This window comes from Theobroma cacao, chromosome 1 (assembly GCF_053813885.1).
Source record: "Theobroma cacao isolate CCN51 chromosome 1, ASM5381388v1, whole genome shotgun sequence".
NCBI classification, from domain to species: domain Eukaryota; kingdom Viridiplantae; phylum Streptophyta; class Magnoliopsida; order Malvales; family Malvaceae; genus Theobroma; species Theobroma cacao.
The window spans coordinates 14,346,245-14,373,694 of NC_142639.1; the positions used below are offsets into that span (position 1 = coordinate 14,346,245).

At 33.9% G+C, this 27,450-nt stretch overlaps 2 protein-coding genes across 3 annotated transcripts; one reads left to right on the forward strand and one right to left on the reverse strand.

Moving 5' to 3' along the window:
* The first annotated feature begins 86 nt into the window (after positions 1-86).
* Positions 87-3,133, forward strand: LOC18612562 (RPA-interacting protein A). 2 transcript variants are annotated; one of them, XM_007049428.3, is made up of 6 exons: positions 87-360; positions 552-644; positions 1,097-1,325; positions 1,783-1,874; positions 2,148-2,255; positions 2,764-3,133. In XM_007049428.3, the coding sequence occupies exons 1-6, from the start codon at positions 277-279 to the stop codon at positions 2,923-2,925; spliced, it is 768 nt and encodes a 255-aa protein (XP_007049490.3). In that variant the 5' UTR covers positions 87-276; the 3' UTR covers positions 2,926-3,133. The 2 variants fall into 2 exon arrangements, with proteins under 2 accessions (XP_007049490.3, XP_017969279.1); XM_018113790.2 differs by having other exon boundaries at positions 90-360; positions 547-644.
* Positions 3,134-3,321: 188 nt separating this feature from the next.
* Positions 3,322-11,962, reverse strand: LOC18612563 (Chaperone DnaJ-domain superfamily protein). Its single transcript, XM_007049434.3, has 8 exons — positions 10,888-11,962; positions 7,237-8,920; positions 7,011-7,143; positions 6,809-6,909; positions 6,571-6,636; positions 5,567-5,656; positions 4,106-4,282; positions 3,322-3,895 (listed from the first exon to the last, which is right to left on the reverse strand). Exons 1-8 carry the CDS (start codon positions 11,514-11,516, stop codon positions 3,857-3,859), a joined length of 2,919 nt encoding a protein of 972 aa, XP_007049496.3. The 5' UTR covers positions 11,517-11,962; the 3' UTR covers positions 3,322-3,856.
* Between the last annotated feature and the right edge of the window lie 15,488 nt (positions 11,963-27,450).

Below are 27,450 nucleotides of genomic sequence, written 5' to 3' on the forward strand. Positions count from 1 at the left end.
CTTTTGGGCTAACCAACCAACAGCTGGGGCCCCTGGGCAGTTGGCCGTGGGGATTGGCTGGGCTAACTGAGGCCCTAGTCCTAATGCACCAAGCCCAGACCCAAACCCACCGCCAAGGCGCCAATTGAGTGAGTTCTTCATGAACAACAGAGCTTCCCTGTTCTTCACAACAACAATCCAGGAATTGAACCTCCCACCCCCGCCTCTCTGCTCGTGAAAATTTAGGTGGCCTGTTCAATTCGCCTCTACCCCTCTCGGAGAAAGCTCAGAGCAAAAATGGAAGATGATTGCCCAACAATCAAACGACGTTCCCTTAAAACCCATCCCCAATTCAACAATTACTCCTTTTGGAAAGACAAGGTTCGTTTCCCTGTCTAATAATGGTTATGGGATTTTAGTTATCTTTCCTCGTGATGTTTATTTGCTGCTCGACTTTACTGGTTTACTCCATTTTCGTTTTTTATTTTTGAATATTTATGCAATGCTTAAATATCCTGTTGAGAAATTAAAATTGATGAATTTTGTTTAAAACGTGGGTGGATGAAGTGTAGGTGAGAGAAAATTGTTACAAAAGGGTACGAGAGGACCGGACTCGTTTGCTTTGGAAAATGAGGTCGCCTGCCGCCCAATCTCTTATTGACAAGGTTCTCCATTTTCATTCCGATCCACCACTTTTATTTTTATAGTTTCTATATCTATTTTTGTTACGGTTACTTTCAATATAAAATTGGTGCTTGTAATTACCTTGGGAATATTCCAATGTTCCGAATCTTTATTTTTGGGGAAATGGGGCATGGGGATCGATCCCACTTTGCTGCATATCAGGGTAATTTGGACTTGAAATATAAGATTTAAGTTCCTAGTTGTTCCGGAAGAGTGGTGTTGTCAAGTTCCCCGATCCTTGCATTAGTAATTGTCAGCCTCCCTTTATGAAATAACCTAGTAGAGTTTGCTTTTGTACATAGTTTTGGTGCATATAAAATTTTCGGGCATTTTGGATTTTTTTTTTAAAATTCTATTTCTTTTTCTCTTAAATTAAGTTTTCATGCAGTGAGTTTATTAGTATCACTTATTTTTTTATGTTTTCTGGTTTCAGGAGTTCATCAAATCTACCTTTCAGGAAATAGTTTCTGATGAACTTAAAAAAATTAAAGACTCATCATTAAGTGACTGTTTGGAAAGCTCAAATTCTGTACCCAAAGCCACTGATGAATTATGGGAATACAATGGTCTTCAAGATGCATATCAAGGTGAATGTGAAGAGCTATTGTTAGAAATGCAAAGAATTTTTTATGAGGATCTCAGGACAGAACCAGCAAGAAAAGGTGATAATTTCACACTCTTAAACAAAAACTTTCAGAGCTGTTCAAAGAAGAAGGGGGTGGGGAGACAATGTAACCAATTAAAATATACATCCAACTAAAATATTTGCATACTTATAAGTTAGATTTCTGTTCAGCTGGTTATCACCTCACTGTCACTGTTTATCTTTTTTCATCTTTTGTTGTTCACTTATGCAGCTTTTATTTGTCTACTAGCTTGTGCCCAATCTTTTTCACCAATATGAAAGCAGTTTTTTTATCATTGGATGTCTTCATCTCAATGTTTACAAAAGCCACAAGAAGAAAGAAGATTAATATCTAAACCAATCACTGAATTAATTTTTGCAAAGCTGTCATATGTCTGAGTGGGTGAATGATCATTCAGATGCGCAACTCAGTAGGTTATAGCTGGTCAAGTCTTCCTTTTTTGAGTTTAAATGTTTACTTTAGTTCCTTGCAGAACCAGAAGATCAAATAAAAACTTGGGCAGATGAAGAAGATGAGTACTTGGCACGTGCAGTTTCTGAGCATATGCAATTGAAGGATGAGCAGGTACAGTGACAACAAACTGTTCATGTTGATTTTCTGGATAAATGTTAGTATTATTACCCCTTAGTGAACATCTTATATGTGGTGTTTTGCAGGTGAGGGAAATGTTTATCTAGGCACCATTTGTGATACCTTACAAGAAATTTCTGTATTAGTATCATCATATGGTTTTTTATGTTTTGCATTTGGTTCTATATGAGATGTCAATTTTCAGTATTTTGTGCTAAGCTTTTAGAAATGAATGAAATCAACAAGACTTTCTGCTGTTTATGTTAGGTGCACAAGCAGATTTGGTGCCCCATCTGTAAGCAAGGAGAGTTGCAACAGAAGCATCAACTTATTTATTGCACCCTTTGCAATCTTCAGCTCAACAGAGATGATGAGGTTCTCCCATCTAGCTTTATTTTTCTTTTTTCATACAATTTTCAATTCCATGGCAGCCATTGATTGTTATGACTTTTTCATTTGCAGCATGTATCACATTCTAAAAGCTATCTTTATTTCTGATAAGTTTTCCTAACAACCAATTTTGCAAAATATATTTGCTTTCTTTCTCTGTAATCTGTTTGCTTGCTAAAAAGAAATGAAACATTCAAGAAGAATGAAAATGGACTGCCTCCATATGGTTTGTCATGGTATGGTGATTGTTGGCAGTGCCTTCATGGTTTTCTGTAATTATGGCTGCTTGCTAGCTGAGTTGGTAACATTATGTTCTTGCTGATTACTGCTTGAAATGAAAGATTGGGTTCCTATTGTTTTTTGAAAAGCATTAATGATTGGGTTATACTTCTACTCTCAAGATTATTTATTAAAAGACATGTATGAGCAACGCATATAAGTTCCTAGTGAAGTTACTTTGAATGATTTGTCCACATTCTTTTCATATACTCAGGTTAATTTGGATATACTACGGGATCGATTAGCTGAAGCCCATGATGACCATCTTGATCGAGGATGCAGATTGAAACCCAAGTTTTGCCTTGAGACTAGATTTGGTTTAACCGCATTGTACATCCTTTGTCAAGATTGCAATACTTTTGAGGTTGTCATATAGCTTCTTTCCTACTTCATACTTAAAAGATGGGATAATATATTTCAGGTTTTCATGCTTTTCTCTTCAAAGTGTAAGAATATCTGATGGATTGATTTCTATGTCCTCAGTATCCCTAAAGAACAATTTGTTTGAATTGATTTTGTGTATATACTTCACCTAAAAAGAAGAAATGAACATGCTGCTGCATAGCCAGTGGAAGCTTTAAGCGTCTCTATTTGTATAAAGTTAGGCTTCGGTTCTAATTTGATATGCTTTTCTCATGCTTAGGGAAAGGATTAAACCTCTGACTAAATTGAAATTTTACGGACTCCAACTTAAATTCAGTCACATTCTCATAATAAAATAAATAAATAAATAAATAAAATCGATTTTCTTAGCCAGAGGGAGCAATAGGCGTTATAGAAAAAATGGATGATATATATGAATCGGAGTAAGCCAGCTCAACAATCATACACATCTCATACTATTGTTTTGATATCAATAGAACATGTAGGTATTCACTCAACATATCATAGCTCTCTATTTTCCACAAAAAGATATAAAAACAATATTGTAAAAGAATTAACACAAAAAATCCCCTCATTCCGTGCATATGGGGCGGGGCGGATGATAGAACTGACCAATTCGCTGAATTATAATAATCTACACTAACACCGAGATTCCAACTTCCACGTGCATAAGCTGGATAAAGATTAATGTACATCGATCAACCTTAACAAAAAGAAGAGTACTTCACCCTTCAGGCACCTCTGCGGCCTTTGAAGCAGGCAGCACCTTGTGCCACGCTTTAACAGCTGATACGATGAATCATCAAATCGAAGCAGACGACACAGCAGCGGATAAGAAAATTATAGCTGCTTCAACAATCATGCATTCAACTCCCAAGGAATAGTTCATGAATTTTTGAGCTACGTAATCAACAATTCCAAACTCAGAAAAGCTCCTCTGAATTGAACTTGTTCCAGGCTTCCTATTTAACATACAGACAGACAAAATAGTGTCAAAGCTAAAACAAGACGGAAAGAAATGCAGCACTATGATGAAATATTATTATACAACGAGCAACACTTTCCCATCCGAAAAAACTGTGTCAAATAAAATGGCAATCAGTACAATGGAGGCTCTAATAGTAAAATAGCACACTCCGATAGACTGCTGCAAGCAAACATTTATTACGTACCTTGAGCAAGTCAAACACCTTCTCTGCGATATATTTCTGTTGAAGATTGGCACCTTTTTGCTGGACTTTATCAGGATGGATGCAAAGAGTCGCCTTTCTGTAAGCCTTTTTAACTGCAGCACCTGTAATCAAATCCGTCAAAGAAACCGGCTGCCAACCACATTCAGGCCAAAGAACCTAATCATCAAAAAACAGTTCAGGAGAAAAATTAGTTAGTAAAAATATCACATTTCCATGAAATTTGTACTATCAGAAAGTCAAAAACAAATGATGAAGAGAAATGACTACAGGAATTTCACAAGATCCTCTTGTCATCCACGTCTTCAAAATTAACAGCAGTGCTCCAACAAATTTAATGGTTATAAAGCATAAATGGAACTTTCAAATAAGTGTTGGCACAGATAAGTACATGCACGCACAATAAAGCTCATTCTCAAGCAGGAACTGTTTGACGCACAATTAGTACCCTCAAGTAAGTGTTTGCACATGCAAGCGCTTGGGAATGTCAAATCATGTTGCAACTGCATGCAAGACAGGCAGAAAGAGACTTTAAGTAAAGACAGCATGCTAGAATCTGCACTGCCCTTTTAAATACCATTAATGCTATAGTTTGCCTTATAAGCTGAAAAGACTATGAAATGCTTGACAAAAGGTTAACAAGATGTTTATCCTATTTCTAGGATTCCAAAATTTAACGAGAAGGTCAGCATCACGAAAATAATTTTGCAAGGATGTCCCTGTATTCTATAAGATTATGTATAGATGCTTATCAGTTATCACAAGTTTGGCACCCTCCTATACAAAATCCATCTTAAAGTGGTTCACGAAACTTTACTGCTCAATAATAATAGCATGCCTGCTACAACAATAGTTCCTTGACTGGAAGAATAAAACTGCGAGAGCCAGATTGTAAGCATCATGCAAGGGAAGAAGCTTTCAAGACATACTCTTGTGCTTTAGTATCCTTAATTCTAAAAGTCTGCTAAATCAAACAGTCCAAAGATAACAAAATTGCAGCTGGACACTAGAAATTTGTCAGTCTAACCTCCTTTCAATTTTAAGTTCTACTTTAAATCAGATCAAATGCACAGTGTATCCATCTGACAACAATACCAACAATGCATTGTCAGTAAAGAGTGCAGCTATTTAGATAGGACAGTATCAGGAAAAGTTTAGAGTTCAATCAGAGGTGTCTTCTTATGTTTGAATGTCATCTCACTCAGTCTTCCTCCAACAACATATCCCAAAATTTGCGTTAAAGTACTACAGCTTGTACAGAAGATCTCAGAACAGTAGAATATCAGATGGTGGAATTAAGGCAATACAATGAGAATCATGCAAGATATACAGCAATTATATAGCCAAATGAAAAATGCAGGGAGTGGAGTATAATCTGTTCCTACATAAAGTACTATGCAAGAGAATAAACAAGATGAATGGTAGTAATAAGCAATAACACACATATTGCAATGTTGACAGCAGAGCACGCAAATTTCCCTCTTTCCCAGCAGCCCATCTCTTGATCTCAACATCTAGCGTTTCAGCAATTCTCTACAATAAGACCAAAGATCAATATTAGACAGACAACATAAAAAAAGAAAAACTTTTGCAGATGTATGCATGTACAAGTAAAAATAATCAGTTATATACACACACAATAAAATTACAGCCATATATTCCAATGCATCATAATGCTTTCATGACAAGTACCGAAAAATAATAATAACAATAATGATTTCATGACGGGAACTATTCTTGCAACACATTATGTGCCATTATACATTGAATTACTTAAGCCAACAAAGTACAAAATAACATAACATTGGGGTGCAGGCTAGTCGGGCAGGTTAAATATTCTCTTAGGTTCATATACAAAATTAGTTCCCAGTCCTAACTCATCTCATTGGAAATACTGAGGAAACAAAATTAAGAAAAAAAGTAATGACCAACTTTAACTGATCATATAGACAAAAGCATATTACAGGATTAAACACTCAGTTATCTTTCCGTCTCATGTAAGTTTTATCCATAACTCAAAATAAGAGTACCTGTAATAAATTAGTATAAAAGATAGCATTAACTTGCAGGAAACTTGCTCACCTTGGTGAGAGACAAAGCCACAAACCCATTTCCTTTATATAATAGCATAGAAATTAAGTAAATCTTTAAACGATCCTAGAGCCAACTTTACAAGTTAACCGCTACCCAAACTGATGGCAGACTGAAGAAGGACAAGCAAAAGCAACCTCATACCCAATTAATACTTGCAACTCATAAAATGTATTGCAATTGTGCAAACATGTACAATTTGGAGGCTGGGGTCAGGGCAGAAGTCCTTTATGGTTGGACCCCATTGAAAAATAAACCGCAACATAAAACCCAGGTAAAAAAATAAAAATGATGAGGAAAGAAGAATAGAATGAACAATAGTAACAAGCAAAAAAAAAATTGCAGCAGCCACTTACATGTCTCTCAGCTTGTTCCCTTTGCACTTGAAGGTCCCGTTGATTTTTCTCAGCCAGTGCTTTTGCCTGGATATGCAAACTCAATACGTAAACCAGGGCCAACGAGCAGTTTATCACAAACATATGAACTACCTCTCAACCAATTGTTCCAATTCAAGAGAGAGCATGCACTTTGAGAGTCCTTATGATTGGACAGGAGAGCAAACATAAACAAAATCATGCAACACAGAATACGTACCGCACGCTCCTGGGTTCTTTGGTGGCGTTCCAACCTGGCTCTTCGCCTTTCTTCAGTTTCCCCTTCAACCTCTTGGAATTCTCCAGATGAAGATGCAGCAGCTTTAGCAAGCAAAGCAGTTTAGTCAGCCGTCAACTACAGAGAAGAAATAACATAATATTACAAATTTACAAAGATCATCACATCTCAAATTTGCAAGTACCTCCAAAGATAGAACTGAGATCATCAACAATATTTGCAGTTGAAGAAACTTTCCTCATGCTCGATGAGGATCCAACAGATGTTCTTCTAGCTACTTCGGCCCCTCCCTTGTTTTGTCCATCAAACAGAGGATCCTGTAAGAACAAAAGGCCAGGTTAAAAACAGACAGGCTGACACTACAACATAAACCAGAACATTAATACGGTATGATAGCCTTAGAACATTACTGAAGAGTTAGCTCTTGGCCTTGGTGCACTGCTTGGTCGAGAACCCATACTAAAAAAGGATTCAAGATCATTGTCATTCTTTTGCTGGCTTGCCCTTGCAGCAGCAGCAGCCCTCTCTCGAGCCTCTGCAGCAGCCCTTTCCACAGCAGCTCTTTCTGCTCTAAGCCTTGTTTCAGCTTCAATTTTTGCTGTTGCAGTCCTCTCCCGTGCTTCCCTCTCTCTCGCTTCTGCAGCAGCTCTTTCTGCTCTTTCTCTTGCCTCTGCTGCTGCCCTTTCACGGGCTTCAGCTTGTGCTCTCTGCACTGCAGCCCGTTCCGCTCGTTCTCGAGCTTCAGCAGCTACCTTTCCAACAGCAGCCCTTTCAGCTCTAGCACGAGCTTCAGCTGCTGCTCTTTCACGTGCTTCTCTAGTAGCCCTTTCAACAGCTTGTCTGGCCTTTTCCCTTTCCCTCTCCATCTCCCTGACTCGCTCCCTCTCTTTCTCAAGCCTTCTTTGTTCTCTCTCCTTCTCCTCCCTTTCCCTCTCCAACTCACGTCTCCTTTGCTCTCTCTCTTCCTCCTCCCTTTCCCTTTGTTGCCTCTCATGCTCCAGTCTCTCTTGCTTTTCCCTATATTCTCTATCCAAAGCATCTTGCATAGCTCTCTCATCTTTATCCATTTGACCAGCTTCTTTACTTCTAGCAGCCTTTAAATTCTCTTTCTCCCTCATTTCCTTAGCATGCCTGAATTTAGCCTCTGCTCTATCCATTGCCTCTTTCATGGCAGCAGCAGAAGCAGCAGCAACAGAGTTGGTCTCAAAATCATCACCAGGAAAAACATCAGCATGTTCAACATTATTCCGGGCCCTACCCATTGCAAAATCTTCAAGTTCATCAAATTGAGATGTAACAGAGCTTCTTCCTGCAGCACGAGCTGACTGCGTGCTGTGCGAGTACTGAGTTGAATTTGGGAAAGAGGAAAATTCATTGACCTTTTTTGCATTTGTGGAAGAAAATGAGCCTGTCTCTGACTTTGAAACTCGAGGTGGTCTTGGAGGCGGGGGTCTTGAAGGGGGTGGAGCGCTGGTAGGTTCGGTAAAGAGAGGAATCTCTGATACAGTGAGCCACACATCATCAGATGTGTCAAAGTTCTCCTCAGATCTAGGAGTTGTATTTACCTGGGAACTAGTGTCATTAGAACTGACATTCGAGTATGGAGGAGGGCTAGTAGTTTGACCAACAGAGCTATGAAAATCGGTTGACACATTGGGCATGTCAAAAACAGGTTGATGAGATTCCAGAAAACTGTCAACAGATGGCATCCTCTTCTTTGTATGATGCTCATATTCTTCATCAATTGACTCTTTACTAGCAGGAGTTTGTGCACCACTTGCAGTTCTTAAAGGGCTCCTATCCTTCCCCCTCTTATTGATCTCAGATGACACTGGAGGTACAGACTTTCCAAGACCATCAAGAGGATCTATATCATCAAATACTCCCCCACTTCCAGATGAACTCTCCACTCTTGACTTCCCAGATCCATTAATTTTATTTATTTCTTCCAAGGGGTCCGTAAACAACCCTGAGGACGAATCTGCAGGTACTGATGTTGATTCTATGACGACAAAAGGGTCTTCCATCGAATTGGAGCCAGTCTTGATTGAATTTGAGGCTGGTTTCTGGGACCGGTGGGCATCTGAAGTTGACCTGTCCAAAGGGTGAAGCATGATATCAGCTAATATTTACATGGTATAGATAAGCTAAGTAATATAAGGACAAGAGGCAAATAAGGCTACATTTGACAAATATTGAACTAGAAAGTAGAAATACATGATCACAAGCTTCGAACAAAGTGTTTAGAGTCCAAATGTACCACAAGCATGTATAGTCCTCTAGTCCCCTTTCTTCTCAATTAAGCTAGCAGTAATGCGTACTACAAGTTTCCAATTAAAACATAATCACAATTGTAATGACAAAAATTATTTATATTTTTTTCCCGATTTACATCTTCCATGTCTGTTACAAGTAAAACCGATGTGTGTGATAGCATTGACATTTACTAAAGTTTATAGTACAATATTTCCATATTTCTAGCAATCAAATATTTTCGAAACTCAAAAAGGTTTGTCTCATCTCATAAGAAAATTTCAAAGTTTATCAAAGTCCCTATCATCCTCACTTAATTTCAAAAACATTTGATAACCAACAATTATACCTATCCAATCCAACCTAGCCAATAAATTTAATCTAGGAAATTTGCCATCTTCAAATTTAGGAATATACAGAGGATGACAAGCATTTCTAGACCAATGAAAGAGATCACTGAGGAAGTAGATAACAAAAAGAGGGTTAATAAAGTTACATCTGTATTCATGTGATATCTCTCATAAGACATCATATTCATGCAAGTGTGAGCCTGGTTTCACACACACTTGGTATCGACTCAAATTACTCCAAAACTCCCTAAAACTGATTAGTTACCATACACCACAGAAGTAAGAATTACAACTGATTCTGTATGGGGTTTTAGTAGACATCAAACATGAGTCATCTGGTGAAGCTATGGCTTGATGACTTTCATATGTTAATTACAAACTTTGAGACTATGTCATAGGTACAAAATGAGCACAGACCCTCACAAGGGAGTTGAAGAAGAGCATACCCCTAACTTCTTTGGCAGATAAATACGCAACAAAGAATGTACAACTTTAATCAGTCAGAACCTAAACAGATATTCGACTACAGAACTACCTAACTTCTTATTTCCTTTTTCTTTTCTTTGGTAGGGACGGGGGGTGGCCGAGAGAGATGAGTTCAATACATCCAATTCCATATGCATTTGCAGTGTATAGTAATTAAAAATCCCAAAACAAGATACTTAGATTTAGCCCTCCTGGTCCTTAATGTAGGTTTCTATGGTGGTGCTGCTCCAAATGAGACTGTGCAACTGAAAATTGTCCAGCGGGAAAAATATAGAAAAATCCACATATTATTTGTTTCAAATTCATTATGATATATCAACTTTTTAAGTGCAACAAACTCCATAACATCAACATTCAGACCAGATCACAAGTCACAGTGTTGATAAACACCAGCAAAGTGTTGTTTTGATTGAATTAAATATATTAGGAAAAAGCTAACGCTATGCAGTTGATAAACCAGACAATAAAGAGCCACTAAATGATAAATACCTCTAGAATCTCAAAGTTACCTACGTCAAGTTTTGCAAGTAAATTGCCTTCTTTAATCACTTACCCAAAAATGCCAGAATATAGTCACACAAATTTAACGTGTAAACATTTTTGCAGAAATGATTAACTTGCAGCACACAAAACCAGCAAAACATAACCTTGATTAAAGTCTTCCAGAAAACAAGCACAAATCAAAGACCTGCATATAAATTATACTCATTTCATTGACTGCATTGCCTCATTTGTATGCTAAATGCCAAGTGAGCTGCCAAAACCACAATCAAATCTCAAAAACCATAGACCAGACTGAACATTTAAGCATTACGCAAAATATCACAAATTGCCAATACTCTTCAACATGAAAGCCAGCAGAAATACCTAAATTGAAGTATCCGCAAACAATGCCAGTAAACTAACACATAACAAAAAAGTAGTATAATATTCATTTATTTCAAAATCAAAGCCTTATAAATTGGAAAATACCTCGCAGGTGCAGGAGAGCTGCTCCGACCGAAACCAGGAAGCAAATCATCAAAAACAGGCGCATCTTTCTCCGCTTTCACTCTCTCGCTCTTTGTCTTCGTGTCAGTCTCTTTCCTCCCTAGATTCCCAAGCAGCTCATCAAACGGCGAGCTGCTTACGGACCTGTGCTTAGGAGGAGGCGAAGACCCCGAGATCGAAGCAAAAACGTCATCGTACTTAGCGGCCGACGCTGCTGAGGAAGAGCTCTTGATCCCAGGCAATCCATCGAAAAGATCGTCATCGTAAACAGGCTTGTCAAAAACCGGCGGCTTCGGGTCCTTGAAAATGGAGTCGTAATCGAAAGACGACGTTTGAGCAGTTGTGGCTCGAGATTCAGAGGAGTATTTGGGGGGTCCACCAAATACGTCGTTAAAGATGAGCCCGTCGCGATCGTGATCGTCGAAAATGGAATTGGATGATGACTTGGCGTTGCCGGATGAGGATCGGGTAAAATCGGATCGGAACCCGTAATTGGAACCCGAAGAGATATTGGTACCCGAAGAAGGGTTTCGAGGAGGTGCCATCGGGGCCGACTTGCCTTGGGGTTTGATCCCAAAATCTTTGGCTAACAAACCTGGAAAATCATCCATTTCAATTCGGCTTCTTGGATCGGACCGGCGGTTTTTTTACTAATTTCGTCGCTGATATGCCGAATCGACTTCGCCCCTAAATTTCTGAGAAAGTTTAGATCTGAGGAGACATAAAGGAAAAAGTAACGAGAAGAAAAAAAAATGGAGGGTGAGGAGTCAATTGTCAAATTATTTTCAGCAAAAATATAGAGAATAATAATATCCTTTATTTTTTATTTTTTTTGGAATAAAAAAAATCGGAAGAGAAAGGGAGGGAGACAAGAAGAATGCGTGTTTGGCTACTTTTAGGTTTTAGCTGCTTTTCTTTTTCCCCCTTTCTTTTGGTTTCTCCTTCTCTTCGTCTTCCACTCCCTCTGTTTCCCTGCCCGATTCCAGACCGGCTTGTGTTTTATGTCGTGGTATTTTTGCTTTTTAAATGGCTCCTGGATAAAGAAAATCTAATGCTTTTGATACTTGTTTTTAGCGCTTCCTTAGCCGTTTAAACCTTGAAAATGTTGATTTCAATAGAAACCCACACACAAGTTTTGAACGTTTGTGATTTTACCCCCATAGCCATGAACTTCCAAGTCTACCCACGAAAAATTATCAATCGAAATTCTAAATTTTCAAAATTTAGATATAATTTGTTGAAAATTCCGAGCTACTTATTGATTATTTTTAATTGGCATAAATTAACCATAATAAGTTAACAATGAAGTTTGCAATTACACATAAAATATAAACACCTATAGTTCCGAAGATTATCCCTTTAAATTTTTATTTTTTGAGTTATCCTATTCTTTTTTTTCTTTTATTTTCAAAATTATCTTATTTTTCAATAAACACTCACGGGACTTTGACTAAAAACTCATTTCAATCTAAATCCGTATCTCCATCTTCTTTAATCCATTATCCGTTTTCTAATCTTGGATGAGTTATCTATTTCTAATCTTTTTTCTTTTCACCTCTCTCTTTATATGTGTTTTATAGTTTCATGCTTTCTTCTGCTAATAGAGCCTCGGACGCAACGGTCTTGCTTTGCATCCTACTCCAATTGATTTATCATTTTGTAGTACAACATCGTACATGTGGTGTGATTTGCTATTGGGATTGGTGGATTACGGAAGGTGTCCATATTTTACATTCAAATCTCTTTTCAATGCAGTTAGCTTCTAATCTTTAATTTTAATTACGGCTAAACAAAAAGTCAAGAACTAATTTCCATTCGGATTGAGTTTTGATTAATGCAACCGAGTTAAATTTTTGTTAATTTTTATTTTCATAAAATTAATATTTTATTTTATTTTGTTTTGTTTTAAATTTAAGTAACTTACACCAAAAATTTTAAAAGAAATCTTTCAAAATCGAGAATAAAACCACTTCAAACTATTGAAATTCAATTCAGATGGATACATATTTAGTTTTATTTTGAAAAATAAAATATTTTATGTATTTATTTTTTTAAATATCAAATCGAACCGTATACAGTCTTAATTTGAATAATTGAAACGGGATCATAGCTATTGAACTTAAGTTTTTGTTGATTGAATTTTCGTTTACTTTTAGATGTCATATGATTGATTTGTATGTTAAGAAAGTTAATTATAACATTTAATAGGCTCTTACTATTTAATTTCTCTCTTATTTAATTGCATTTAAGTATATGATGTTATATGAAAACAAATATTACTATGTGCTTTTTAAATTTTTTTTTTCCAATGAAATTCACATGCGGTTAGAAAATTAATAATTGTCATATATCATACTAATTAATAAATGAGAAAAAAAATGAAAATTAGTAGAAAAAGCAACTTTAAATGATTTGAGTACATGTAAATACCATTTATTATTAATAACATTTAATATTCACCAAATAGTGATGAGGCTTTAACTAAAGTCTTTAAAGGATAATAAGGGACTAAGGACACTTTCAAAAGGACAAAAGAAGAATGATTAGAGAGTAAATGAAGAAGGTTAAACATATGAAGAAAGGAGGCAAAGCTATTCATGTTGAAAATATATTATATGCAAGGAATTTTAGGATTTTCTTTTTTTTTTTTTTGCCTGTTAGCAAAAGCATGTTAAAGAGGCCTACAAGTGCGCTAAGTTTGTTGGTTGATGCCAACTTGACAAACGTCTAACTTTTTCCTGCCGGGCAAAAAAGTTGCCCAGTTTTGTCTTTTCATCAGGTGTTTTCAAATTTTCTGTAAATAATTTTTTCACTCCAGAGAGAAAGGGGAAGAGGCCTCACACTAAAACTCCATTCAGAGCTACAAGAGAAAAACATTAAAGAGCCAAAGTTTGAGTTTCTCCAAGAAAGACAGATAATGGGTGGCAAGTCATGGACGCATGTGGAGACTTTTCTTTCCTTTTTTTTTTCTTTTTAATAGTTTTGAATCATTCCTCCCACCACCAAAGTCTTTGCCAAGGCCCAAGACTCTTTCTTATTTTTTAGCAGTTTGAATTTTTCTTATTCAAAGTTTTTTGGTTTTAGTTATTATGGAAAAGGAGAAGTGATATAAGGCTTTCAAAAAATAAATTGAAAAGATTTAGGGATGTCAACAGATTTAGGGATACTCGTAAGAGGAAGAGATTAGTTTTGAAGTAGGAGTTTGAGTTTGGGTGGAGGAGGAGATTAGTTTTGAGGTAAGAATTTGAGTTTGGGTGGGATGGACCCGAGACTGTACATTGCTCCTGAATCTACTAGATGAGGAAAAAATTATGAAAATGGTAACTATGCAGGAAGTCTTTGTATTATAGCGTTTTATTAATTTAGTACATTTATCAAAAAATTAATCAATTTAATCCCCATACCCTAACATTATGTGCAATTGAATCCTTCTTATTAACTTATCAAAATGGACTATTAGTAGTGTTGACGTGTCTGAAATTCTTTTAAAAAAAATTATCATGTCAGTTTCTTTATGCCACATCATAAGAATCAAATTGTAAAAAATAAGGACTAAATTGAATAAAACTCTATAACATAGAAACTAAATTAAACAAAACTCTATAATATAGGGGTTTTTTAAGTATTTTTACCATTTTTTGTGTCACATTACATATGAAAATGTTGACCCTCCTTAAGCTGAAATGATATATGAAGTGTCTGAAAATCTTGAAATATTATAGTTTAATACAATTTTTACTTATGATATGAAATATATGGAAACTTTTTGTTTTGTTAATCTATTTACGCAATCGAAGAAAAAACATAAAATGACATGACATCATTGTATTCACTTTTATTATAACAATTAGCCAAATACCTTATTGGTTCTCCTTTTATAAATGATAGCATTTATTGCATGTTGGCATTGCACTCTATTAATGTCCCAAGTCCTACAACTACATCTTTTACTGCACAAACACATAGGTTATGTTTGGTATATTAATGGGAATGTGATTGTTGGAAATGTAATTGCTGAGAATATAATTTTGCAGCGTTTGGTATAAAAAGGGAAAGTGATAATTGTAAAAAATGTAATTGCTGAGAGGATTATATTGTACTATTTGGTTTGTAAGCACTTTACTAAGAATGTAATATAAATTGACAAAATTGCCCTTACGTATAAAAAACATATAAGTTGAATAAATTTATAATATTTAATATAAAATTTGACTTTTCACCTTTAAGCAATTAAAATAATAAATAATAACATTAAAAAAATAACATAATATTTTTTATTTTAATTATTTAAATATTAAAATATGTAAAATTACTAAATATTTAATTTCACCTTAAACTTATAAAAATTAAAAATAAAAAATTATTCAAAGAAAAATTTATCGATACATCACATTACCTATCGAATGATTATATTATCCATTGATAGATAAATACCCGCTACCAAAAGTTTGAACGTAATCTATCGATGAATGAGAACACCTATCGATAGATATATTATTTTAAGCTTGCTTGAGGCTTTCTTTCTCTCATAATTGTGGCACCTCAACACCTTTCCCTATCAAATCCTCTCAATTCCTTAATAAATTTCCTAGATTCTAAATCATTTAAATGTTTCTTTCTCAATTTTCGACATCAAAAACATAAAATTTTCTCAAAAACACTTTTAAATTTCTTGAAAATTTGAATTAGGGTTTTATAGAACCCAAGGTACTAATCTTTCCAATTTTTGGATTTTGTGGTAAAATTTGATCCCAATGTGCTAGTGACAAACTACCTTTCCTACGGACAATGAAAAGACGGAGAAAAAGGCGAAAAGGAAAAAGGAGAAGAAAGCTAGAAAAAAGGAAAAAAGTGAAGAAGGCAAGAAGGAGAAAACAAGGGTTAGGGGGTTACGTTAGGGAATAAAAAATTTTTATTTTCCATTTGCAAAAGGAAAGTAACTTACCCTGCAGGAGAAAATGGAATGACATTCCCTTTTCTCATTGCAATCACATTACTGAAAGATTACTTTCCCATCCACAAAATATCAACCAAACAGTGCAGTATGCTTCCCTGTAATTTAATTGTAAGGAATGTCACTCACTTGCAGTCTACCAATCACCACAATAGAGTAGCTCTCCTCACTTGCTTATCACATCCTTCCAAAAGACTTCATGAAGATGTCCCCATTCCAATCCACTTCTTATTTAGTTGCTAGCCTCATATACTTCTCTAATTTGCTTAGTATTCGAGGCTTATACTTAGATCTCCAATTCTTGCCATAATCTCTGTTTTTAACCAATCTCGTCATCACATAAAGCCTTATATCTTCTAGCATTAAGATGATTGGTTTACACTTAGCTTTTATTATCACTCCATTGAAGGTCTCACACATATTGTTGTCAATGATATCATACTTGGAGAAATTAAAAAAGAATGGTTGTGATCAGTGCACAACATCCCAATTCTCAATAAAATGGTTTTGTTGCATTCTCAATTCAGGCTAGTTTGGAGATCTAGCATAGTGTCAAAATTGATACTTCAACTTTTCATTTTTGAACTTGTTCCCCACCGAGTATAAATATGTCTTGCACACCTTTTGTTGTTCAATGAAAGGAAACAGCTCAGCAATAGCACTAAAAAGCCCTTATAACAACAAAATAAATGTGTTAGCAATACAAAGTTTTGTTCAATTAAGTTTTTGTACTATAGAGTTTTGTTCAATTTGATCTTTGTACTATAGAATTATGTTCAATTTAGTACTGTACTCTACAATATGATGTAATTTGATCCTTATGACGTGACACAAGAAATTGACGTGGAAAAAAAAATTTCAAAAAATTTTTTTGACATGTCAATGTCACATTAGTATCGTTTGACACATCAGCACCACATTAGTGCCACTAACAATTAATTTGGATGAAGATAGTAAGGAGAATCCAATTGCACACAATATTAGAGCATATGACTAATTTGACTAATTTTTAAATAAAGGGACTAAATTGATGAAAACATCATTGTATAGGGACTTCATGGATAGTTTGATTGATGAAAATTGGTTGTTGACTTTCTTCATGAACCCCTTTTATTTATCTTTCATCTTATCCATTTTCCTTTTTTAGGTATTATTCTCTTGGTTTGAAGCTTAAAATTTAAGTAAAAAGAATAATAATTAACAAAAAAATATATAGATCAAGAATGAGAATAAAAAGGGTGATAAAAGAGGCAAATTTATTTGCAAAAAGAAAAAGGTTAGGTTGGTTTAAGTGGCTTGGGGAAAATCAAGAATAAAAGAGGTGATAATGGTGGGTTTGCTCTTATTGTCAGCTAAATAGTGCATAATTTTTTTTTTGTTTTAAAGAAATGAAAATTTGTGAATAAAGACAAATTACATAGAAAAAATAATTAAATTTTAATATTAATTTATTTCAAATTAAAAAGTTGGTTAAGGTGACAAAAACTTGGCTCAATTTTTTTTTCATACAAATTCCACTATTCACAAGTTTTTGATATATTATGTAATTTATATATATAATTGCATTTAAGGTACGAAGTACCTAATAGGATTCGAGTATTTATATAATGTTGGTGCAAATAGGGTTTAATTGGAAGTCAAAGAGAGTCGACAAAATTGACTTTAAGGAGTGCTTGTGTAGACGTTGTTTTTAAAACTTATTTCGCTTGCATCACTTTGCATACAGAAAGGGAATTATATGAATAGCCTTAGGGATATAATGAAACTAATGTTTAATTTTGTCTTGCACTTACAAGAGTGGACCGCTAGACATAATCGAGAATTGCAAAATTGTTTAGCCTTAAAAGTCAATTTTCAATATCAAATAGATTATAAGGAATTTGGACACTTTTTGTAAATGGTGGGAACTCAAAGTGCTTATGTCTTTTTTTGAACTTTTTTTCATAATATAACACTTCTCTACTCTTATTTTTCTACTCTTATCTTGCTTGTTGTTGTATATTAAAATAGTTGCTAACAAGTTCTTTATATAGATTTGCAAATGTTTCTTCTTTGAAGACATAACCCTTCCATTAAAACATCACACCTTTACATATTACAAGACATAACCCGTGGATAAATTGTATTGTTTCAATAATTAACTTATCAAAGAATAACTATTTATACCATAAGATATAACCTTTAAACCACAATATGAAAATGATAACTTTTCATGTTATAACTTTTGAGTAATTATGTTTTTCAATAGTCACATTACCTTTAGATTTTAGAGGTATTTTTTCAAATGTCACTTTATCAGGAGACATAACTTTTGATATGAAAAACCACAAAAAATAAACCAAACTGAGAGAGAAAACTTTTTAAGGAACCATTTCCCCAACCAAACATGCCGTAAGTAGTAACTCTTGCTTTTATAGACCCAATCATAGTCCAACAAAACTAGTACATAAAACCCAAAAAAGGAATATGCATAGGATTTTTAAGGGTGTCCCTCTATAACTATGGGCCCAAGTCTATGTCATCTTATAAACTAGTTTCCTAAATTAATTAAGAAACCTTATTTACCCATTAATTGCAATAATGTCCATTAACACATTGCAACTGACTGCTACAAAGAAGAGAATTATTAATGAGGTCACTTTCATTACAATCTTTACTAATTAGTCATTTTACCATATTATATTTCTCATGGGCTTTATGGATAAAATAATTTTCAAGGTTACATCCAACCCATGTATTACAATTCATGATTTTCATTCTTTTTGGACTCTGAAAAATATTTTTCTTCAAAAATACTAAGATATAACAATAATATACATAATATAATTTTAAAACACGTTTTAGAAAACACAATGACCATATTTCTTGACTCCAAATATCTTATTGAAAATCACTTGAATATGTTTCTCAATAGAGCGTGGTGAATATTTTATTGAGTATCCAATATAATTTATTTAGTATGTACATAATCCAAAGTACTAGGGTATAGTCTTTAAATTCAGCATCACCTATTGGTAATATCAAAACCATATAGATACTAGATAAATTATATTGACCTTTTAAATCTAAAGACAATTAATAAGTTGTAATAGAGTTCCTTTTAATTATTAACAGTGACAAGCTTGTATGGTGTTCTTTAAATAGATCATGTTTAATATATGTATCTCATATACTATACTCACTTTTTTGCTCTAAGGTCACAATCTCAATGCTAGAGTTAAATCATTCTATTCTTTTTTATAGAATTAGAACAAGCGTAGGCTTTAAACATTTTGCCATATTAAGCCTAGAACAATTTTGTCAAACAAGGAAGTGAAAAACTATAACTCTCCTCTTAATAGTTCATCAACTATTAGCATAATTTTTCTACAATATTACCATATAATTTATGATCATAAATAAAGAAAATACCCATTAAAATATAATACATATAAAATCAATAGTTGATATAATAATTTATAAATAATACACAGTTTTGACCATAGCTTTGTGATGAATCAAGATCTCATAGCATCAACATGTAACAAACACCAACAACTTTGTATGAAGTTTACATAAAAACAATAGAAAAAATTGTTAGAAGACCAAATTGGAAAATTTAGAAATTGGTTTCAAGGTGTGTATCAGTGCCATTGTACTTAAGGTTTTCTTCGCCCTTACTTGTAGTGTGTAAAAGAGTTACCGGCATATAAATCTCGAAGATATAATGAAGTCTAGTGATTGATGGCATTTTACATTGAGGAAATCAATCCATTAAGCACTCACCAGAGTATAACAAGATTATCAAACTTCTATAATATTTTTTTGCAGCAAAATAATATAGAAGAAAACTTAGAAAATGTTTGAAAAAGGAAGGAAATATTTTTCTGTTTATTGATGTACATTATGTTGTCTAAAGAATGGTCCTTTTTATAGGCTTAGATGCCTATTCCCAACAGACACAGTTTGTATCTCTTTCAAATTGTCACACTTGTCTATTTCAAATAGACATAACTTTTGGTTTTTCCCAACAAACGTGACTTCTAATTTTTTTTTCTTATTTCCAACTGATATAATTTTTTCAATATGATTTTTCAAGTTCTAACAATCCCCCACCATTTTCAAATTAATCTAAATTTTCGATAATCTTGGAAATCGATTACATAAATGAAGGTGTCTTCCAATTGAACCTTCACTTAGTGAAAACATGTTAAAGTTAACCGAAATTGCATGATAAACTATGCTTTGAACTAGCTATTCCATTTGGGTAACAGAACACATCTCACACAACGATTTCAACACTAATGAATGCACAGTATCCGATGACACTTTTATGGCCATGCGTCTATATCTTCTTTTCATGAGTGTTTTGTTAGAGCCAAGCTCTTGAACTCCTAGAAGCTACTTTATTTCGCACTCACATAAGTAGATCCCATTAAGAATGCCCTCGTAACTAAAGCATTCTAACAAATTTATGTTATGGGTCTATTAAGAGTATATAACTCATCATTTCCTTACCATTACGGATACCAAGCACTTCACTTGAGATGGAATATAATATATTATATTATAGTGCTAGTAGCCACATACAAATGATGTCTTTTGTCTTATTGAACTTAAGACTTGACATTATGCTAAGCGTTGAGTCAAGTTTCCACCATGGGTGACTTTCAATTTATGAGCTTAAGCTTCATCCCCTTTGAGGTCTTATTTATAAGATCTCTAACAAGACTTTTTATTAAAAGATCTACCAAGTTTTCATTAGACCTCACAAAAGTTATAGTGATCAATCCGTCAAAAATTAATTGTCGAACATAGCTATGTCTTAATTCAATATGTTTATACTTTCGATTATACCCTTGGCTATAAGCTTTTGCTAGAGTTGCTTCACTATCACAACGGATAAAATTGGAGAAATTGGCTTAGGCTAATAAAGCACACCATAGAGAAAATTTCTTAGCCATTCGACTTCCTTGGTGGCAGCAACGAATGCAATAAATTTGGTTGCCATGGAAAAATCCATTATACACGTTTGCTTTTTAGATCTTCAAGAAATGGCACCCCCACCAAGCATAAAGATCCATCCTCTTGTGGAAGCGTGATCTTCTAAACTTGTAATCCAACAGCAAATGCTATATTTAGCCTTGTATATGTCATTGCAATATATTAAGCAACTAATTACTCTTGTATATTGTAATTGATCAACAGCCTTACCAGCATTAAGTACTAATTAATTTGAGGATCCATGGGTGTAAATGCTGGTATACAATTACTAAGAAACTTTTTATGCACTTTCTCAATGTAGTGCAATTGTGATAAAGTTATGCTATTTTCATCTTAGAATATTTTCATTCCTAAAATGACATTTGCTACACCCTTATCTTTCATTACAAAGTTATTTGACAAAATCTTTTTTGTCTCCTCGACTTGTTCCAAATGCATACCAAAATTAGCATATCATCCACATATAAACAAATTATAACACTTTTGTTATTTTGGAATTTGCTATATATACACTTGTTAGATTCATTTATGTTATAGCCATTGGCTAAAATGATTTCATCAAATTTTTGATACCATTGTTTTGGTGCTTGTTTAAACCCATACAATGATTTGACTAGTTTATAAACTTTATGCTCGTCTTGAAATAACAAACCCTTATGGTTGTTCCATGTAGACTTCCTTTTCTAATTCACCATTTAAAAATGCTGTTTTGATATTTATTTGGTAAATTACCAACTTATAAATTGATGCAAGGGAGATTAGAAGTATAATTTTAGCAATTCTTGCTATTAGAGCATAAGTATCAAAATAGTCAATCTCTTGTTTTTGTGTAAAGCTTTTGATTACTAATCTTGCTTTTTACTTGACACTAGGGAGAAAAAAAAACTCTTGGGGCAAGTAGAAATACTACTAGTAAATGGATTCCTCCAATCTTGTTAGATATTTAACAAAGCAGATTCTTGCAAAATTTTTCTACTTTCACTTCCATTTTTTTTCCATTGATATTCATAAACCCACATAGTTATAATTGAAAACTGCCAAACAAGAGGTTTATTGATTATTATGCTAATCAAATAACAAATGAAAGACTAAGAAAAAATAATTCACAGTTAGCTTGTATTTAACCGTGCCATTTGCTTTGGATTATAAATAAATTATGGCATGAGCAACATCAAAGAATCTAAAAACTAAGAACTATAGTTCAATACCCATCATTTAACTCCCTCACATGCAAAACAGATTGGTTTGCCATATATGAGACAAGTTTGTATTAGGCTTTGCTCCTTAAACTTTTGACCTATATTAACGGTTCCAAAATCTAGACAAGAGGCAATTGATAAAGTCTTAGTTTCTTAGACCTTTTCCTACCTCAAGAATAGACTTGGCCCGTCATATGATTTTAGATTTATGGTCCTGCATTAGTTTAGGATATGCCTTAATAAACCATCATTCTTACTCAAGTTTGCATGTATATATTTTTATTTTAGGATGACAAATATTTATTCTTAAGTATATTGTGCATATCATATACAATATTATGTATTAACGCCAATCAAATCAATTAATAAAAGGAAGCTTATCTAGTAATTTGATGAAAAACTCATTTTTCTATTTTTTTTGTCAATCATCAACTCGGTTTAAACAGTAGCCAATTTTCTTAGTGTTCCACATGCAACAGTCATTATTGAAATGAAATAAAACCTTAAGATTGTTAGAACACCAAATTGGAAATTTAGAAATTGGCTTCAAGGGGTGTATCAATGCCACTGCCTTTAAGGTTTTATTTGCCCTACTTGTAGAGTGCAAAAAAGTTACTGGCGTATAAACCTTAAAGATACAATGAAACCCAATGACAGACAACATTTTACACTGACAAAATCAATCCACTGAGCACTCATCATAGTATAACAAGCTAATTAAATTTCTATAATATTTTTCTGCAATAAAACAATATAGAAGAAAACTTGGAGAATGTTTGAGAAAGCAAAGAAAGATTTTTTTGTTTATTGATGTACATTCTATTGTCAAAAGGATGGTCCTTTTTATAAGCTTAAATGCTTATTCCCAACAGACACAATTTGTGTCTCTTTCAAACAGTACACCTGTCTATTTCAAATAGACATAACTCTTGGTTTTTTTCAACAGACGTGACTTCTCTATTTTTTTTCTTATTTCCAACAAATATAATTTTTTCAATATGATTTTTCAACAAGCATTTTATTTGAAAATGTTCCAACAAAAATGATATTAAAATTGAAAAGGTGAGCTATACTTGAGGCTTTCACAATTTTTGCTACCTCAAGATGGGTTGAAACCCATTCTCTTGAGATAGAAAGCAACTCACTCAATGCTGTTAAATGGTCCAATAATCCTAGCCTAGTCCCTTGGAAGTATAGGAAATGGATTCTTAGGATTAAAAATTTGAAAGGGAGAATAAAAAAATGGAATGTAGTACATACTTTACGAAGTGCTACTAGCGTTGCAAACTTGTTAGCAAAAGAAGGAGTCGTGAGAAAGGTAAACTTATTCCATGTTTATTTGTGAGCTTTTACTGTTTGAGTTTCAGCCTTGTGTTTGCAGGTTTTTGGATCTGTATGTGGCCTTGCATGGAGGCACCCAGTTGTTTTTTTTCTTGTGTTCTTGCTTTCTGCTGTTTTGATGGCATCAAGAAAAGAGGTTTTGATTCCTGTCTTGATTGATCTTGTATAGTTGTGAGTCTGGCTATCCCTTGTGTTTTTATTCTCGTAGGGATGAGTTGTTTTTGGATCTTGTGTATAGTGATTTCCTTATGAATTTAGGTTAGGACAGGGAGTTCTTTGTTTCTTGGGTTTTGCTATGGTCTTAGTCCTGATGCTTCTTGTAAATAGTTTGATCTTTTGTTGATTTTGGATAGAGTGTTCCTTGAAGGTTTGTGTAAAATTCAATAAAGAAAGAAAGAAATTGAAGAATGGAGGATATATCTAGAAGGGAAGAGCTGAATCGTCTTTTTGTGTATTATTCACACTATTGAAAAATATGTACAGTCTCTGTATTTATATGTAATGCCAAGTCTCTACTTTACAAGTCAACAAGTCAATATTATATACATTAAAGATATAAAAAATTAAAATACAAACTATATATAAAATACTATATCTCTATTACCCCCCTCAAGTGGTGCGTGGATATCTTATATGCTCAACTTGCTCTGTAGAAATTGAAATTGAAATGGATGTAATACCTTTGTGAAAAAATCTGCAACTTGCTCCTTAGTACCAATGTGTTGTGGATTGATAGTTCCATCTAGTTACTTTGTCTCATATAAAATAACAATCAATTGCAATATGCTTAGTCCTTTCATGAAGAGTAGGGTTTTTGCATATATACCTAGCTGATTGGTTATCACAGTACATAACTACTGAATCTTTGTGACTGATTCCAAAATCATGCAATAGATAGATAAGCCATAGTATTTCACAATAGGCTAAAGCCATTGCACGGTGTTCTACTTCTGTGGAGCTGCAAGCTAAAATGGACTACTTCTTAGACTTTCAGCTTATTAGAGAATCTCCAAGAAATTTTTCAAGGCCAAATATGGATTTTCTAGTGTCTTTATATCTAGCCTGGTCACTATCTATGTAGACTTGAAGTTGTAAATTAGAGTTTTTTGATAGTAAAATGCCTTGACTTGGAGCTGATTTTAGATATCTTAGAACTCTATAAGTAGTTTGTAGCTATGTGACCTGAGGCTTATCCATGTATTGAGAAAGACATTGCACCGCAAAAGATATGTCAAGTCTAGTAAAGGTATAAGAACCTTCCAACTAGTTTTCTGTATGTTGTGGCATCTGGTAGAAGTTCTGCATCTTCATCTCTAGTCAACTTACTATTATAGTCCATAGGGGTGCTGATTCATTTGGTAGCAAGAAAACCACACTCATGCATCATATCCAATGTGTATTTGCCTTGACAAAGAAAAATATCTTTAGAAGATCTTGAAACTTCTAGTCCTAAGAAATATCTTGGTGTTGCTAGATCTTTTATTTTGAATTTTGTCTTTAGGTATTCTTTAATAGTCTCTGTGGCTTTCATTGATGTGCTACCAATGATGATGTCGTCTACATAAACTAATAGGGCAATGAAAGCACCATTATCAGTGTTTTTAGTAAATACAAATAGTCACTCTTTGATTGTTGGAAGCCATAACTAAGTAAAGATTTTGTAAATTTAAAGTTCCACTATCTTGAGGCTTGTTTCAAGCCATATAGTGATTTGTTCAACTTACACACCAATTTGCAGCCTGCTGGATGAGTACTTTTCACTTTATAGCCTTGTGGTAGATCCATATAGACAGTTTCTACTAATTCCCCATTCAAGAAGGCATTGTTTATATCTAACTGACAAAGTGTCCAAGTCTTGGCTGCTGCTAAGGCAAAGAATGTCCTTACTGTTGTTTGTTTGGCTACAAGGCTGAAGGTTTTAGTGTAATCAAAACCTTTCACTTGGTTGTACCCCTTTGCAGCTAGTCTTAGCTTGTATCTTTTAATAGTCCCATCCGAATGTAGTTTGACCTTATATACCCATTTGCATCCCACTGTATGAGCATCATCAAGAAGATGAACTACAAACCAAGTCTTATTTTCTTCTAATGCCTCAATTTTAGATTTCATGGCATTTCTCCAATGATCATCCAAAACAGCTTGTAGATAGCTATATGGCTTAGGAACTTGGTTAAGAGTTGCTGTAAAAGCCTTAAAAGAAAAGGAAAGCCTTTTACCAGAAACATGGTTAGCAATAGGATAAAGACAGGCATTATTTGATGAAATAGGAAAATCACAGTGATATATTTTAAGGTATTTGGGTTCTTGCCTAGTTCTTGTGCTTTTTCTAGGTTCAAATGAAATATTGATATTTTGTGAGGAATTGGATAGATTTTCATCAACATTACCTACATGTGAATGACAATTGATAGATGTGATATTAGTTTTGGAAAGGGAATTATCTTCATTTAAATTACTGTTGGTAGGGGATGTAGGTGAAGTAGGGTGAATGGCAAAAACAGGCAATCTGTTATAAGAGTATGTAGGTGCAGAATTATTAGCATATAGAAAAAAGAATAAAACATTGTAAAAAATATCAACTGAATTATGAGAAGGCAAAGTGATTCTATCAGAAAAATCATATTCATATTGAAGGTTCTTGTTTGCAAAAGGAAATACATGTTCATAAAACACAGCATCCTTAGAATTGTATATCTGATGTGTATTCAAATCATATAGCTTATATCCTTTAACTCCACTAGGATACCCAATGAAAACACACTTCCTAGTTCTAGTATCAAACTTCTTTCTATTTCACATTTCAAAAAAAAAAAAATTCTTTCTATTTCTTTTTAAAGTACATGCAAAACATAAAGAACCAAATACTCTTAAATGCTTATATGAAGGCAGTTTGTTAAGCAACATTTTCATATGGGGTTTTGTTCTTAATATTGGAGAATGTGTTATATTTATTAAATGTGATGCAGCTAAAATCAAATCACCCAAAAAATGCATAGACATTGAAGCTTGAAACTTTAAAGCTTTTACAACATTTAGCAAATGTTGATGTTTCCTCTCTACAACCCCATTTGGTTGGGGTGTATCCACACATGAAAAATGATGAATTATGCCTTTTAAAGAAAAGAATCCTAAGAGATTAAACCCAGGTCCATTATTAGATCTTATTTGTTTAATTTTATGATTAAATTGTGTTTCAACCATGTTGAAAAATCTTGGTACAATGTGAGAAACTTCGAATTTATTTTTCATAAGAAAAGTCCAAGTGAATCTGTTATAATTATCTACAATGGTAAGGAAGTATTGATAAACTTGGATTGTAACAATAGAATTTGGACCCCAAATGTCCATATGGACCAGCTCAGAGCAAGAAATAGTTGAGTTTCATGTAAAGGAAACTTAAGTCTCTTTTGTTTGGCAAGTGGGCAAATTTCACAAATTGTGTCATTGGAAGTACTTACATAAGAACAAAACTTTTGAATAATAGATAATCTTTTAGAAACAGGATGTCCTAAACGAAAATACCAAACGTCAAAATTTCTAGAAATTCTATTACAATTGACATTAAAAGCAATTAAACTATTAGGAACTAAATTCTTGGATACATATTTAGAAATCTTCTGAGGAGGTGAATTGAAAATAGAATCTCCAAGGGCATAACTCTCAACTTGAGCTGTAGGAAACTTGATTTGCAATATATATAGGCTTGCTTGTATCTTAGCAGGACCAATCATTCTCAAAGTACTTGTGTCCTGAATTACACAACCATTATCAGTAAATGTCAAATGATTTGTTTTAGTCTTTGTAAAACCACTCATTGAAATTAAATTGAATATAAATTCAGGCACACACAACACATTATGCAGAATGATAAGTGGTGATATCTTAACAATTCCTATATGAGTCACCGTGTGTCACGACCCGTTATTCCTCGCGAGCTCGTGACAACCGTCGCAACGACCCGATAGACATTCATTGCTCGAAATGCCAACCGAAACCTCACAAGGCTTTAATATTAGTTTTTGCACCTCCCTTGTGAGCAACAGTTGTTAAGTATCATGTTTTGAAAGA

What these genes read in the sequence shown, in the direction of transcription:
- LOC18612562 (XM_007049428.3), top strand. Translation starts at nt 277, where the DNA reads ATGGAAGATGATTGCCCAACAATCAAACGACGTTCCCTTAAAACCCAT. An exon ending in ACTCCTTTTGGAAAGACAAG is followed by an intron (nt 361 to 551) that starts GTTCGTTTCCCT and finishes GATGAAGTGTAG; the next exon opens with GTGAGAGAAAATTGTTACAA. An exon ending in CCCAATCTCTTATTGACAAG is followed by an intron (nt 645 to 1,096) that starts GTTCTCCATTTT and finishes TTCTGGTTTCAG; the next exon opens with GAGTTCATCAAATCTACCTT.
- LOC18612563 (XM_007049434.3), bottom strand. Translation starts at nt 11,516, where the DNA reads ATGGATGATTTTCCAGGTTTGTTAGCCAAAGATTTTGGGATCAAACCC. An exon ending in GGCCAAGAGCTAACTCTTCA is followed by an intron (nt 7,144 to 7,236) that starts GTAATGTTCTAA and finishes TTGTTCTTACAG; the next exon opens with GATCCTCTGTTTGATGGACA. An exon ending in AGGTGTTTGACTTGCTCAAG is followed by an intron (nt 3,896 to 4,105) that starts GTACGTAATAAA and finishes TATGTTAAATAG; the next exon opens with GAAGCCTGGAACAAGTTCAA.